The sequence below is a fragment of the Episyrphus balteatus genome, chromosome 1 (assembly GCF_945859705.1).
Source record: "Episyrphus balteatus chromosome 1, idEpiBalt1.1, whole genome shotgun sequence".
Classification (NCBI taxonomy): domain Eukaryota; kingdom Metazoa; phylum Arthropoda; class Insecta; order Diptera; family Syrphidae; genus Episyrphus; species Episyrphus balteatus.
This window is the reverse complement of record NC_079134.1, coordinates 98,668,832-98,683,988: the sequence shown is the minus strand read 5'-3', so window position 1 is coordinate 98,683,988 and position 15,157 is coordinate 98,668,832. Positions and strand designations below refer to the sequence as shown.

The following is a 15,157-nucleotide window of genomic DNA, read 5'->3' as shown; positions in this document are numbered from 1 at the left end:
TCTGATCCTTCTAACCTGCCTACATATGAACAAAGGATCCAACTTCTTCAGATTTTAACCCTTTGCTTCCTAGTGGTTTCAGCATGAAACCACCTATTAATTACTTTGTTAGTTTTTTTTTTACTAAAAAATGGACTTCTCCTTTTGCACTCTCAGCTCAAAACATTCCTTATACAATACAATGTTATTACTATTACAATCATTATTTTTTTTATTTTAGTGTGTAATTAGAAAATATCAAAACTTTTTTTCAAGATATTTGTATTTTTTTCCGGGAGCAAAGGGTTAACTATGGTATTAAAATCGAGTTAATAATAATCTAATATTTCTCCATCAACTTCCTATTCCTAATGGACACATTGATGCTCCAATCTTGTTAGACTGTATCGGGACAAGTCCGATACAGGGACAAGAGGGGACAAGAGGGTCCCACCAGCCACCACCTTCGAAGATTTGAACTTTCACACGTTGACTTTCATAGAACAAACTATGGCATACATGAACCTTTTAATCGTATATGTAAACTTTTTATTTTAAACACATCTTATATCGACTTTAACATAAGTACAATACAATACAATCACTATCGTGATTGTTTTTCGATGTCTGTAGTAATTTTTAATGTAACATATGTTAATTTATTAACAGGGAACCGGATTCTGTGGAAAACGCCTTATTTTTGGAACCTGCAATCAAAATTCTGGTTTGACACAAATACGATTGACGTCCTCCTTATTCCAAATACATGTATTTTATTTTTCCTTTTTTTTGCCTTTTTAACCTTTTTTGCTTTTTTTTAACTTTTTAGCTTCTACCAAAACCTTTTTTACCTTAAATTTTTAAACAAAAAAATAAAGGCACCCTGTATTCACAACACATTACCGTAAAAACATTGTATATCTCACGAAGAGCAGCAGATACCTGTAGGAATAGCGTTTTACTGCAAAAAGAAAGAGAAGACAATACAATACAAAAAAATGAGCGGTGAAGAAAAAAATTTTTTTCTTGAAAAAAAAAAATATCTGTGGTGAAAAGATGACAGTTGTGAGAGCTGCACATTGTTTTGCGAGAAAAAAAAAATCGTGCTGAGTATAATTTTTTTTCGATTTTGGTTTACAGCTGTGGTGAGTTAAGAAATATTTTTTTTTCGGAAAAAATCTAAAAAAAATTCTACCATAAGAAATGCATTGTTTTTTTTTTTGCTGGAAGAACTGTATACTTAGCTTAAAAATAAATTAAAAGAGGAACAAATATTGTTAAACAATTCGGTTAAGACATTTTTTCCACGAATGGAAAGGTTTTATTGTGTAAATTGTACGGTGTTAGAGTCAGCCACGAAAAAAATATTACATTGAGCAGCATATAACTCGACTAGAAAATAAGAAAGCGAGTGAACTCATTGTTAAGAAAAAAAGACGAACTTAATTCTTCGTTTGATACTGGCAATAACAAAAACGAATTTAACACGGACTTAACGCGTATGATGTTGACTTCTGATATACCGCTTCACAAAGTTAACAATTCACACTTTCAATTGTTCATTGAATAGTATACTCAAAAAAAATTTCCGGATGAATCTACGCTACGCAAAAATTATGTATACGACTTATATTATATTAAAGTCATACGTAAAATATGTGTAACAAACGTTATTAGAGGCCCCTACGAGAAAACCGCAAAGGTTACCTATTAAAGTGCGAAGTTCTTGAAAAGGTTCACTCTAATTCGATTGCAACTTTATTCGATGACTAACTGAGGCTTTTGTGGCCCAACCACCCTCATCGAGATCGAGTTCTTATTTTTGTTACCGATGCAGCCCCATAGGTATATGAAAAAAGTGGGATATTAAACCCAAACATTATCATGTTACCTGCGTTGTCTGCGTTCATAGAGTATGCGAAACTATTCGAAGCCATTGATTTCAAACTTTAAAAAATGTTTTTTAAAGATTCTTTCTCGAATTTCGTTTTTTAAAAAATGGAACCTGGACTGCGCTTGCCACCCCAATCTGTAAGTGTATTAATGTCAAAAAAAAATTTAATAATAATGTAAAATTTGTCTCTTGAAATAGGTTTTAACTTGTTGGAGAACATGGTTGGATGCATTATATGCTCAGTATTTTGTGCGCATAAAGTCCATTGTAGACAATCTGGAGGATAATGGAACTTGTGTGTTGTTATCGAAAGAATTTATTTCTGAAAAAGAAGTTGAACACAACTGGCGTATATTTAGAACAATTTCGGCTTTTTAGTGGACTCGCAAGAACATATATTTTCCAGTTTGCAAAAAACAGGTAGTCTGTTTTTAATTTGGCTCCGTTGGTTATTTTTCAAGGCAACTTTTATCTATTCAGGTCAATCGATTGGAGTGTACCTACTTCAAATTTTGAAAACAATTGATTGCAATTTGAAAAAAGCTAAGGGGGTCGTTGGCAAACAAGTTTTACAGAAATTTAATGCTGTTTTTTTTGCTAACGAGGGACTCACATCCACTGGTTTCAACCCATGTCGAAAGAACATTCAGCTCTTTTAAAGCACTTCTCAGGGACAACCGCAGGCGTTTGCTGCCCAAAAATTTTAAGATGAATTTAGTTGTTAATTGTTTTTATAACTATGATTAAATTTTGTAAATTGTATGAAAAATATTATAAATGCCCTTTTTTGCCTTTTTTATTTTTGCCTTTTTAAATTTTTTTTTAATTTCTCAAAATCCGATCCCTGATCATTAGTATTGTATCGTATTATATATTTTGTGTGCATGTGTTATTTACTAACCACTAACACATGGTTAGCAAAAAATCAGTTGTTCAAGATGTTTCCGTACTAAACAACAAATGGACTCGGACCACCGATTAGTACGTACGAAAATTTTGGTCAACCACAAAACGAGACAGCTCCACAAAAATACACGAAAAGTTTTATCGAAATCATTAAATGCTGATGTTATTAACAGGTATAATACCTACTGACCCTCAACAAAGATATAAGATTATATCTACATTAAACGAAACAACACAAACTGCATATAACAAAATGGAAAAAACCATCAAAGGCTCAGCAGGTAGATATTTTCTTACAGCTTCGTCACAGAAACCACAAAAGCTGTCAGGCGAAAATTTGAAATGCATACAGAAAACGATTAAGAAAAAATCACAAGAAGATATCAAAATATTCAATGAAAACCTATTGAAATCAGTAACAGAGGAAACAAAATCTATTAAAAAGCAAAAGTTGCAATATTGAATTATAAAGAGTGGATAACTGCCATCTCCGAAAATGGGAAAAAATTAATCTCAGATTGAATATAAACCAGATATCTACCTACAAACTTTTATGAGCAATTGTATTCAAATCCATCAGATGATTTGCTGCTCCAAACACATACAAATGGAGAAGAAGACTTTCCACCTTTTCTTAAAAGCGAAATTGAAAGGCAATAGAAAGGTTTAAAAACGAAAAAAGCAAAAGAAACGACGGAATAGCTGCGGAGTACCTTAAAATGGGTAAAGTTTCATTGGCCAACTGTTTGAATGACATTTTCAATCAGGTTTTGGTCACAGAGGAAGTTCCAGACCAATGGACAAAATCCGAAATAATCCTCATACATAAAAAGGGTAATAAAGACGATAGAAACAACAACCGTCCAATAAGTATAATATCATCAATCTACAAAGTTGTCGCAAAATTGTCGCCCGAGATTTGTTTTGTCGTAAACGCCAAAATGCACTTTTTTAAACTGGATATGTAGTAATAGGTTTTAGAACGTTCTCTTTTCATATCTGTTATCAGATTTGTCCTATCGTTTACCGTTACTGAGATAATTAGAATGCATTTTGTCGTATATCCACAAAATAAGCATCGGATTAGGTTTCGTTTACGACAAAAATTCTATGTATTTTTCAGCTTTTTTTTCTTCGGTATTGGTTTGTCGTACGTCGCACACAGGTAAATTTTCCCAAAAACATGGCCAAAATTATTTTTTGTGTTTATTCAATTTATTATTGCATGATTATATCAAAATAAGATAATTTCCATAAAATTCACCATTTTTAAGTAAATTTACACGAAAATTCACAAAAAAAGAAGCAAAAAACGAAAAAAGTCGTTTTTTTTTTACTTTACGCCATAGGGTTTCTTTCATTTGACATTTAATAATACAATATTTATACATTCAATAGATTGAAAAAAACTACTGTTCGTTATTATAAATAAATAAATAATGCAGGTATAGATAACAACTATATACATAAATAAACATGAGTGTGAGTTTGTGTGTGTGTATATCATTCAATGACTTGTGAGTTGTGAAACTGTAACTATGAGTCTGCTTGCTCGATCTCTGGTTCTATTAGAAACTGAAGTATTTCAGAGGGAAACGCATTTTTTGTTTTAGGATTTAGTTTTCTCAAACCACTTATTAATGGGTCAGAAGAGACCAAGAGATTATAAAACACATCTTCCATATTTTGCTGCCTCGAAAATTTTCTTGGGAAACTTTCTCGAAACGCTTTATATCTTTGTTTCGTGATTCTTGGGCTTCTTCGCCGAGCTGTCCAATGAATGAATAAATTTTATTGAGGCTTAAGTTTGGATACATATGGTTGTTATGAAACTAAGTTAATTTTCCTTCAACAACTATTGAAAGTGCTTCTTCTGCTGTATATGGAATAATTTTCTGGTCAATTTTTTTCAAAGCTTTTGATATTTTTCAGCACGTGAAGGAGTTGAAAATATTAATTTTTCATTACATTTGATGAACAAGTTTCCCTTTTTCTCACAGTTGCATGGCGCAGGCATAGCTTAATTCTTCGGCATTATAGTTAGAACGTAAATCTTCTGTTTTTTGTCTCTTTGACCGTTCGCTTAGGTCTGAAAAATCCATTTGAGGCCGTCCAACAAAGCCATGGGCTCAGCATGGAAACGATATTTCATATTGCAACCAATTTATATTTTGTTTTAAGAAGGTGTTGTTATTTCTGGAGGCATTCAGCCATCTTATTCTATGTTCATATATGCAAAATCAAAATCCGTTAAATTTTTCTCTATTTGCTCCGAAATTTCAATATTTCAACCTTTGGTACCAAAAAAATAAATTTTTTCTGTAATGTCACGTGACGAACAGCTTTTTAAAAATTCAGAAAGCTTATTTCTTGAAAGAAAAATGAAAGTTAATTACGATCCTGTGTCAAAAAAGAAAAATCTAATTAAAAAAAAAAAAAAAAATCACCGTCCCCAACACCTTTTGAAGCCAATATTATAAAAAGTCGCAAAAAACCGCAATGTTTTTCCCATAAAGGAAACATTTAACTATTTTTCAACACTATTTTCAGTACAGAAAAACGCAAATCAACTTAACTTCTTCATTATCAAAGAAAAAAAATTTGTTTGTTTTTACTGCTCAAACACATTATATTAAAAAGCTTTAAAATTTACTTTAGACTTAAAATTTTGCATTATCTTTGTCATTATCTTTTTTTAACATACCACTAGCAACAGAATCCATGTTAATTATTTTAAAAATCGCCAAAAAAAATTAAATAAAAAATAAAGCAAACTACTTCTTATAAGAAACCAACCTTGCTACTGCACTCGTTAATTAAAATGTTCTACTTTGAAAGCATCTACTGATTAAACAGTTACAATTTGCATCGCATGATCAATCAGGTTCTAAGCTTATGTTATTTGTAAACAACTTGGCATTAAAAAAAAACAACAAATCGCAAATTTTTTTTTTGTAGTTTTGGCCATGAATTTGGGAAAATTTACCTGTGTGCGTCGTACAAAACAGATACGGTAGAAAATTTCGAACGAAATTTTAAAATTGTTTTGTCTATGTAGGTTTATGTCCCAAATAGAATATAAACAAGTATAATATACTAGAAAAGTATTTATTGAAAATAATTAAATAAGGACTTCATATGCCATAAGGACAACGAATTTAAAAATGATGGGGTGCATTAAGCTCTGCGCTACTTGAGGATATGCTCTATTCTTAGAGGTGCAATTTATAAGAAAAGAACAAAAAAAGTGCATTTCAGAGACATCTCAAATGTTGTACTTAATTTTGTCAGGGTTCTTGTTGTTTGTTCCTGCCGCTATAGATACTTGACCTCATCCTCGGTCGTAAGTACCGATCTGACACAATATGAAAGTAGCTGTGCCCTATAAATATGTACACTTGTTGATCTTCGATTGAATTACAGGCGTTTGTGACCATATAGCAAGCTTTCCTACAAAAGACTCGCACTACCCGACAAACAATTTTGGTTCTATAAAGCTTTACAGATGCAACTGTTGCTTCTGTAAAGCATTATAGAAGCAAAATTGTTAGTAAGATCAGTGATATTAAAAGCCTTTTCATATTTATGCCTAAATCAGACCAAGAATATTATGAAGCCTTATTCAAATAAAAAAATTAGAATAAATTCTTTAGTTTGATAATTATTTAATTTGCTTTTATTTATGATCATATATTTATTTATTAATTTAACCAAACTTTGTTTATATTTTTTTATTTTTTTCATGTTTTTGGTCATAGGATGACCGATTTTTTTTTCTTTGTTTTTAATCTATCTATTTTAATAATTAAGTCTCTAAGTCAAACCAATACTACTTCTATGTAATAAGAAACTATTTTTTAATGTTTAATTAATAAATAAAAACGAACTGTCAAAATTGAAAATTAACTTTTTTTAATTGTGTCTTAGTATTGGAATGTCGTACGTGCGTCTACTTTGTCGTACGTGTATGGGATGGATTTTGGTGGCGTTTACGACAAACTGATTTTGGGTAAAAACTTTGATAATTTCAAAACCAAAACAGGTATGACAGTTTTGACAACATAAATAAGAAAAAGATATCGCACAAAATATTCTATTAAAAATTGAAAGAAATCTATCTTCGAGTTTATTTTTTATAGAGGCTCAAACCTTAAAATGCGATTTCCCATAATTCCAAAATTGGTGTTTACGACAAAACAATTCTCGATGCTGTCGAACAGAATTTCATTCGGAAATAAATGGGAATCATGGTATAAACAGAGAAGGTATGATCATTAGAAAAAACTCAGTATCGAGAACTGTCAAAACTTATGGCTGCTTAAGGTTTTGACAGCCCAGCCCATTGAAATTGTTGTTGTAAACAAATTTGTCTTGGAAATTGTTGTTGCTTTTGACTTTGCCAAATTTAAACGTCAAAACCTTATTACCCCATTTTGTAAGATGGCGGCTCTAATGATCATACCTTGTCTTTTTATACCATGAATGGGAATGGTTTGGACATTAGGGTGGAGTGATTTTGTTTTTGATTTTCGAATTGGCACGGTTATAAAAAGTTCCGCTATTTATAAACGAACAAAACGGTATACTTAAAATTGAAGGTGGAACAAGCACTATAAATGCTTAAAAAGGGGACTTTTTGACCTTTAAATTAAATAGGGAAAAAATAAAGTTCAACATATTTTTTTTTAATTCATGCTTTACTGAGCGTGAAACATCAAAAAAATAAGTTACTTGACTTTTTAATATATTTTTTTTAAAAAAAGTCTTACGAAAAGTAGGTATGAATACCGAAATTTAAGAATTCTAAAATTTCAACTAATCGCACCTTTGTTAAGATTTTTGATTGAAATCTCAATTAAAAGTGAAGTGAAACATATATTTTAGATGATTCAAACTCAGTTAAGTATGAATTTAAAAGAAAATTTATATTGAACTTTATTTTTCCCCATTTAATTTAAAGGTCAAAAAGTCCCCTTTTTAAGAATTCAGTAGGCTTGGGGGCCCTCAAAATGAAATCATTTTAAAATTTTAAGTATACAGTTTTGTTCGTTTATAAATAGCGCAACTTTTTATAATCACGCCAATTCGAAAATAAAAAAAAATAAAATCACTCCACCCTACTGGACATGTTGTTCGAATAACTGATACACGCTGGACTAAGGCATTAACTGATTGGATACCTATAGCTATGTAAAGAAGGGTAGAAAGGCAATCGAAGCGTTGGAGGGACGATATACAAGCGAGTTGTCCACGCTATTATCATGACGCATTGGACAAAACAAGATGGAGAAGAATGAAGGAGGCTTATGTTCACATCACTTGAATTTAACTATAATTTGAATTTTATAGTAATAATTAAAAAAAAAAATGTTAAATTATATTAGAAAAAAAAAATGTATATACATTTGTTTTTATAAATTTTTTTTATGAGCTTAAAGCTTGAAATAATAATAAGAATAACACATGCACTAATGATGAGCCTCTTGTCACTACATCGGAAATTTCTGAAGTGTAAAAATAAAACAAAACCCTTTCACCAACAATATTTTTAAGAACCTTATGAATCCCTTGTCCCTGCTTTATCTAAAATCTTCATCCCGAATTTCATCAGTGTAGCAGTGTTGCCAGAGATGGCTATTTATTGCCATTGATTTTCGATTTATCGGATCTTGGCTTTTTTAATTTTGAACTTGGCGATTTAAGGCTCCTTTAAAATCAAAGCATTTTACAGCAAAAATCCACTAAAAATGTGAACAGACAACCAATTTGCACACATTTTTCACTTGATTTTCATTTGAATCTAATTTTACGCCCAAATGACCATGAAAACCAGAATATTATATCAACAAAATGAAAAAAAATAATTATACTTGAAGTTTGATAAGCAAAAGTTATTTGAAAATAAAAACAAAAACAAATTTTATATCTCATGCCACAAAAAATTTTTGCATTTTTTTGGACCATTTTTGAAATTGGATATTTTTGGCTACAAGATTTTTCAAAATCGGCTCCTTGCCCCGAATATATTCTGGCAATACTGCATGTTTTTCCACATGGGTTTCGGTTATATTTTACCTGTTGAAGTCAAAAAAACAAGCAACCTTGTTTTTTATCGGCTACAACTTTCTTAGAGCAATCGTATCGACTTTATTTTTATGTCATTAGATTCAGCATCAAAAATACCTTAAAAACATGTTTCATATAATGATATTTCACAAACAATTTTGTTTACTACATTTTTGACCTTCACAAGAGGGAGGGGTCTCTTGTCCGCGAAAAAACACCCTTCCACATAACTTTTTTTGTCCTTGGTTCTTATCCCAAAAGCCAAGTTTCATTAGTGTACCAATTTTTTATTTTTTAAATGCCTATTTTGCTTGTACTATTAATTGATTCAATTTGTAGGTATGTTAAGTATATGTATATAAATTAGGTACTTACGCTTTTTGTTCGCAAGATTATTTCTCATATCTGGCATTTCGCTTTTCATCCGTAGTTTAGCTACAGTCATTTCCTTTTCGTTTAAATTCCGTAATTTTCTTACAGCAAAAGCGGCTTGAGGAACCGAGGACATAGTGAAAAGCTTAAAATCTAAAATGTTTTGGATATAAGTTTTGTATAGAAGTTTTATTTTTAGGCTTCCGATAACAACACATTTAATATGTGTGTTAGGATTAAATTAAAATAAAATAAAATTATCATAACTGTTAATAGACCTTTACAAAAACAGAAAAAAATTCTTTAAAAATAAGAATAACGGTCCTTATTAAAATGGATCGAATCATCTTCCAGGAATTCCATGTTCTTCCAGACTGGTCTAGAAGGGATGGTTACCTGAAAGTTTCTTTCAGCAGTTTTAGGATAGTTTAGTCTCTTTAACTTGGGATTGATCAGAATGAGTTCAGAATAATAGAGTGACCATTGATTGATCCGAATGAGTCACAGTACACATAATAAGGTAATATCTTTCGAACGTTGTCAAAATTTGTTTGTCAAAAAATGGGCATCAATCTATCAGGTTGGCCTTTAACCCCTTGTAACCCAACATCGTAAATTTTAAAATTAATAATGTCAATCGAAAGGGCTTTAGCAATAATAAAACACGTATTTTTTAAAAACTCAATAAATTCATTATTTGCTTAGTTATTTCGAAATTTACGCAGTAAAAAAAAAAGTTTAAATAATTTATTTTTGTATATAAATGCAAAAATTCAAACAAAAAGCTATCTTATATTTATTTTTAGGCGCATTCCTAAAATCCAAAAATAAAACCCAGTTAGTTTATGCACGAAAAATATTTTTTCTGAATTTCGTAGTTTTTTCAATCGAAAGGGCTTTAGCAATAATAAAACACGTATTTTTTAAAAACTTATTATTTCGATAAAGCAATTCTTAAAGATTTTGTAAGAAGCTTTAGAAGAATAAAAATATGTTTTTTACAGCTTTTGGGCGATCTTTTTCGGTTTGTTACAGAAATGTCACATAGGGCTATATTTCAATCGCAGTAAACAGGAAATTTGTTTTTGTTTTAATTTATAAAATGCCATTTGAAAAAATCAAACATAAATTGAAAAATAACAAATTTTGTTCGTGTTTCTTCTCGGAAAACGGTCAATAAATGTTAAAAAATTACTTGTGGGTGTAGTTTTTCTGGTTTTTGTGCGATTTTCGTCGGTAATTTAAAACAATTAAGAATAACGGTAGCTGACATTGGTAGCCGAATTGTCATGTTTTGACAATTTGGCGACCAATATCAGTTTGGAAGATATTACCTTCTTATGTGTACTGTGGGATCGAGAGTTCATTTTGGCTGTAAAAGCTGACAATTAAAACATCACTCGCAATTAAGTCACAACTCGGTCGACCTGAACTGTCAAGCATATACCTTGTATTCCTTATAACATGCCTAATATAGTCTATTGAATAGACCCTTTTGAATGGAACAAATTCGTTCAAGAGTTTTTATTGCTGATTATGATTCCTTGGCATAAAAGAATACTCCAGCCAAAAGTGCTACTAAATCCATTGGTGCATTTCTGAGAAAACGGCAACACTGGTCGGTTTTCAGTTTTGATTTAACTCGAAAACCAAGCCTAGCTTTGAAATGGTTCAAAGACACTTTTCATAGCAAATTAAATTTTCTGTCAAGTTAAGATGGTTAAAAAATTTTGAAAATTATTTTTGACTAAAATTCTCACCTAAAATCATAGAAAAAAAAGTTAAAAAATTGACGATTTTATTTTTTTTTACTAAATCAAGGGGCATTTTGTGTATGTAGCCTGTACGTCCAAACTTTGTACTAATGAAATAAAGTAGAGGTAAAATCCTTTGATAATATACATTTAAAATTTTTTTTTTTTGTCAAGAAACAACTTAAATGTATATATTCAAAAATTAGCACTTTTTCTATATTTTTGACTTCTTTTAGTTAAAAGCAAGTTTTTAAAACTCGATATACTATACTCGGGGTTAACTATTTAACGCAATTCACACACGGCCTTAACCACTTCTCATTCTCAATTCTTCATTTGTTATTTACAATTGATGGTCTTTCAAACCATATATACATATAGGTCTCATTTTAATCCCTTGTTTTTTTTTTTGGTATTCTCCTTTATAAACAAATTTATTTATTGGTTTATATTTATATTTTTTTTTTAATTTTGTAAAACATTTTTGAAAATTAAGCAATAAAGTCGGTTCACAGGAATTAAGGCTAACGAAAAAATATCATCGAGTATTCTGTCAAAATAAAAATAAAAAAATCCAAATTAAAATCAAGAAAAAAAATTCAGAAAATAATTTTTTACACAAGAAATAAATGAATTAAAAATGAAAAACCTTCAACACTGCTCTTGGAATCAAGAAAAATGCACAGAAAAAAAAGTAAGTGATAAATGAGTGAAAACTCTCCAATTTTTCACGAGAGCTGCGTACTGAAAAACGAAAAGCAAAACGAAAATTTTGGTTCAAGATTTCGTTATGCTATTTGAGTATGGAAAATTTCGCTTCGCTTTAGTTGCGTACTAGGCTTAAAAGTGGAAACACCGGCCAAAAGTAGAAGTATTGTCTGTTTGTAAAACTTGCTCTTATGTCAGTTTCTTGTTACGTCAATCCTCCTTGACAGAATTTGCTGTTATGTGGAAAGTAATACATATTTCCTTTTTAATGGACCTATCGATTTTATTTCGAATTTGGTTTTTGATCTAAGTTTGTCAAAATAACTGATTCTTTATCCATACAAAGTGTCTGGCTACACGTTGATTTTTTAATCGCCTAACCAGTCAGGTTGTAGGCAAGAGGAATGACGATTTTCCTCTTTTTGACGTTTGTTCCTGGAAAATGTAGGTACCTAAATTGGAACGTGATTGGGTACAACACTGTTTACCCACGGCCATAGAATGTTATTTAAAGATTTTCAAAGTGAACATACGAATTTACACTATATATGCAATGAATGTATTGTTTGTATCTATTATTTTATTTAATTGATCAGCCTATTTTCACTAGAGCTTAAATACAATAATTTCGCAAATTGTCTCATTTCGAATGTCAAATTGTATAGGAAACTATTTCATATATGAAGTTCAAACTGAGCTAATTTTCGAAGTTATCCCATTTGGGCTGCACCAAGTGAAAACAGACTATAAATCTCATGACCCAAAGTTCAAAACAAGTTAGCACAACGAATGACTAAGACGTTATAGGCGCATATTCTAACTAAAAAAAAGGAAGGAAATAATTTTATACAACATACCTTCAAAACAAATTGTGTGCTTGTAAATTTCAGGAGAAGGTTTTAAATTAACATTCAATGTACAATACTCGAAAACTATATCAAACACCATTAAAGAGTAAAAACGATTTCTTAACTTCTTTAGCTTAATTTTTATAAAAAAAAGAAACTTTCACAATAAAGATGATTTTTATTTTAACTTTCAAACTGTCGGTAAAAAATTTTACTTCTATATTTGCTACTACTATTTGCACTTTCCTAATAGATTTTCACTGACTTCTTTAATATGAATTGATTTCAATTCTAAGAATTGTAAAACAGACAAGCTCATTTTGTTTGTGTTACATTAAATTCAAAAAGATCGGGGAATTTGATGTTGATACTACATCACAGGGTGTCCGAAAAAGAATGGTTTTAAAAAAGTCAAGCTTTTAACTTTATAAGAATTGGATAGCTTTGGGGTTCTGTTATGACTCTCAAATCACTAATCAAATGGGCGAATCAAAATTATCCAGCCTTAATTAAAAATGATATTGTTTTGCGAGAGAAAAAATCGTGGTGAGTATAATTTTTTTTTTCGACTTTGGTTTAAAGCTGTGGTGAGTTAAAAAATATTTTTTTTTTCGGAAAAATTGCTCTCATAAGAAATGCATTGGCTTTTTTTTTTGCTGGAAGAACTGTATACTTAGCTTTACCTATCAGTGTACATTTTTGCCAATTTCATAGTTTTTAACATGCTTTTAAGACCTTGCTGAATAAGACCCAAAATTGTGTTCCCTAAGTCTCGTGGGAATCATTGTTTTCGTTTAAGGAATTCTTCCTTATGCTGACTTTTCACAAGTCGGTTTTAGCCGCACGATATGTCGCATGGCTTAAGTCGACTAGGATTGTTCTATGGGGATTGTGACTTTAGTCACCTTAGCATCGCCGCACGGCAAAAATCGACTCGTGATCCATGATTTGAGGGTTCAATGATTTTAGGTTTAAATCTGGGATTTAAGGTGAATTGCGCTAAAAGATGCTTGTCTTTTTTGTGTGTAATATTTATTTTTTTACACATCCATGGTAGATTCTACTGTCTTCGTACTCATGTGTTTGTTTATTAGTTAGTACATAATTTGACGCAAACAAATCAGTTCTCCATTGACTTGTCTATTAGGTAACGGGAATTTGAGCAGAGCCAAATTCGATTTCCCAAAAAAACGTATCCGCAGTTGCACATCCGCAGCTGTCTAGCTGTCAGATAACAAAACAAAGCAAAAAAACCGAGTTGTATTCAAGATTATTTTTGAGCAGTTTTTACGCATAATTAATTTATTTTTGAAACGTTATAAATAAAAAAAAAAAAACAAATGAAATTGCTAAAAGTGGATTTTCCATTTGTATATCCATCTGAATTTGTTCAAAGTTTGATTTTTTATTTTGGTTTTGCTTTCGGATAAGTTTTTGACATATTGGGATATGTTCGTAGATTTGGTCAGTCGTCATGAAATTGAAGTTTTTATAGGTGGCCCGTTTATATGCAGGGTCGAAAGATCGAAATTGAAATTCGTATGTGAAATGTGGAAGACTTTTGTTTTAATTTTGACAATAGGGGTCAAAATTTGTATAAATAACCTTTACTTAAATACAACGGCCACTTTTGGCAAAAACTGGGAAATTTACAAAGGTACACAACTTTTTGCTTTTTCTAGCGCCATAAATATTTGAAAAAAAAAACTACAAACATTGTTTTTGACATCAAGAAATAAGCTTTCTGCATTATTGTTTTAAACATCGTAGAGCAACTATGTGAGACTCGTTCCTTGATTTTATTTCACTAAATAGCATTCAAGTTTCAATCAACGGTAAATATGTATATAAATGAAATGTAGAAATAGTTTTAAAGTGCGATGCAAGCTGGAACATAGCCTTCGAGACTCTTTGAGTTATCCGATTATCCGAAATTTTCTCCGATCGGGTATCGATAATCGAAAAAATGTCAATTTCTTATCCGTAGCCAGATTTAAGTTTTAGTTTTATCCGCAGCTGGGTGTTATATTTGTAATACATGGAAACTCCCACTGCAGATACAGATAGCTGTGCCAAAAAAACACGCCTATTGTTTACATTTTTGTAAACAGAATATTTTGTCTAAAAGTGTTTGGGTACTTTTGCTCAATAATTATTTCTCTGAGGATTTCATCTCCACACCTTAAAATTTGACAGGATTCATATTTTTGTCCAAAAAAACCCAAACAGACCTATTATTTTATACGATTATTACTTGTTTTTAATCGTTTCGTTTTCGAACCGAGTACCAAAAAAACCCAACAAACCACTTAAAATGTCAGACAGTAAATGAGAGATATTCACAAGGCATAATTTCTCTACCAAAATACTATCAATTAGGCTTTAGAAATTAATATAACAAAATGTTTTTATTCTAAGAAATAAAGAAATCATTTAAACTAACTTACTAAGTCAAAGCACAACCCCCTGAATACAATGGTGTAGCTGTGGCTATAGCTTGTAGCGCAAGTTGAAGAATTCTCAACTTTTTGCTCAGCTGAAATTCGTTCATACGTGGTTGTGGTGAATGAAAACGAAAATGATGAAATTGAGATTACACTAAACAATAAAAAGATAATCATGCCTATTAC

The 15,157-nt window shown here is 30.7% G+C and overlaps 1 protein-coding gene across 3 annotated transcripts in view; it reads right to left on the bottom strand.

Moving 5' to 3' along the window:
* Positions 1 to 12,816, bottom strand: part of LOC129907824 (uncharacterized) — a 44,496-nt gene extending 31,680 nt beyond the window's left edge. The window contains exons 1-2 of one of the 3 annotated variants that reach the window (XM_055984200.1): positions 12,537 to 12,816; positions 9,221 to 9,370 (exon numbers count right to left, since the gene is read on the bottom strand). In XM_055984200.1, coding sequence (XP_055840175.1) covers positions 9,221 to 9,370; positions 12,537 to 12,627 — 241 coding nt within the window. In that variant the 5' untranslated portion in view covers positions 12,628 to 12,816. Of the gene's footprint in view, positions 1 to 9,220; positions 9,371 to 10,977; positions 11,003 to 12,131; positions 12,507 to 12,536 lie in introns of those variants that run through there. The other 2 variants (XM_055984202.1, XM_055984201.1) reach the window with 2 other exon arrangements.
* Positions 12,817 to 15,157: the final 2,341 nt, after the last annotated feature.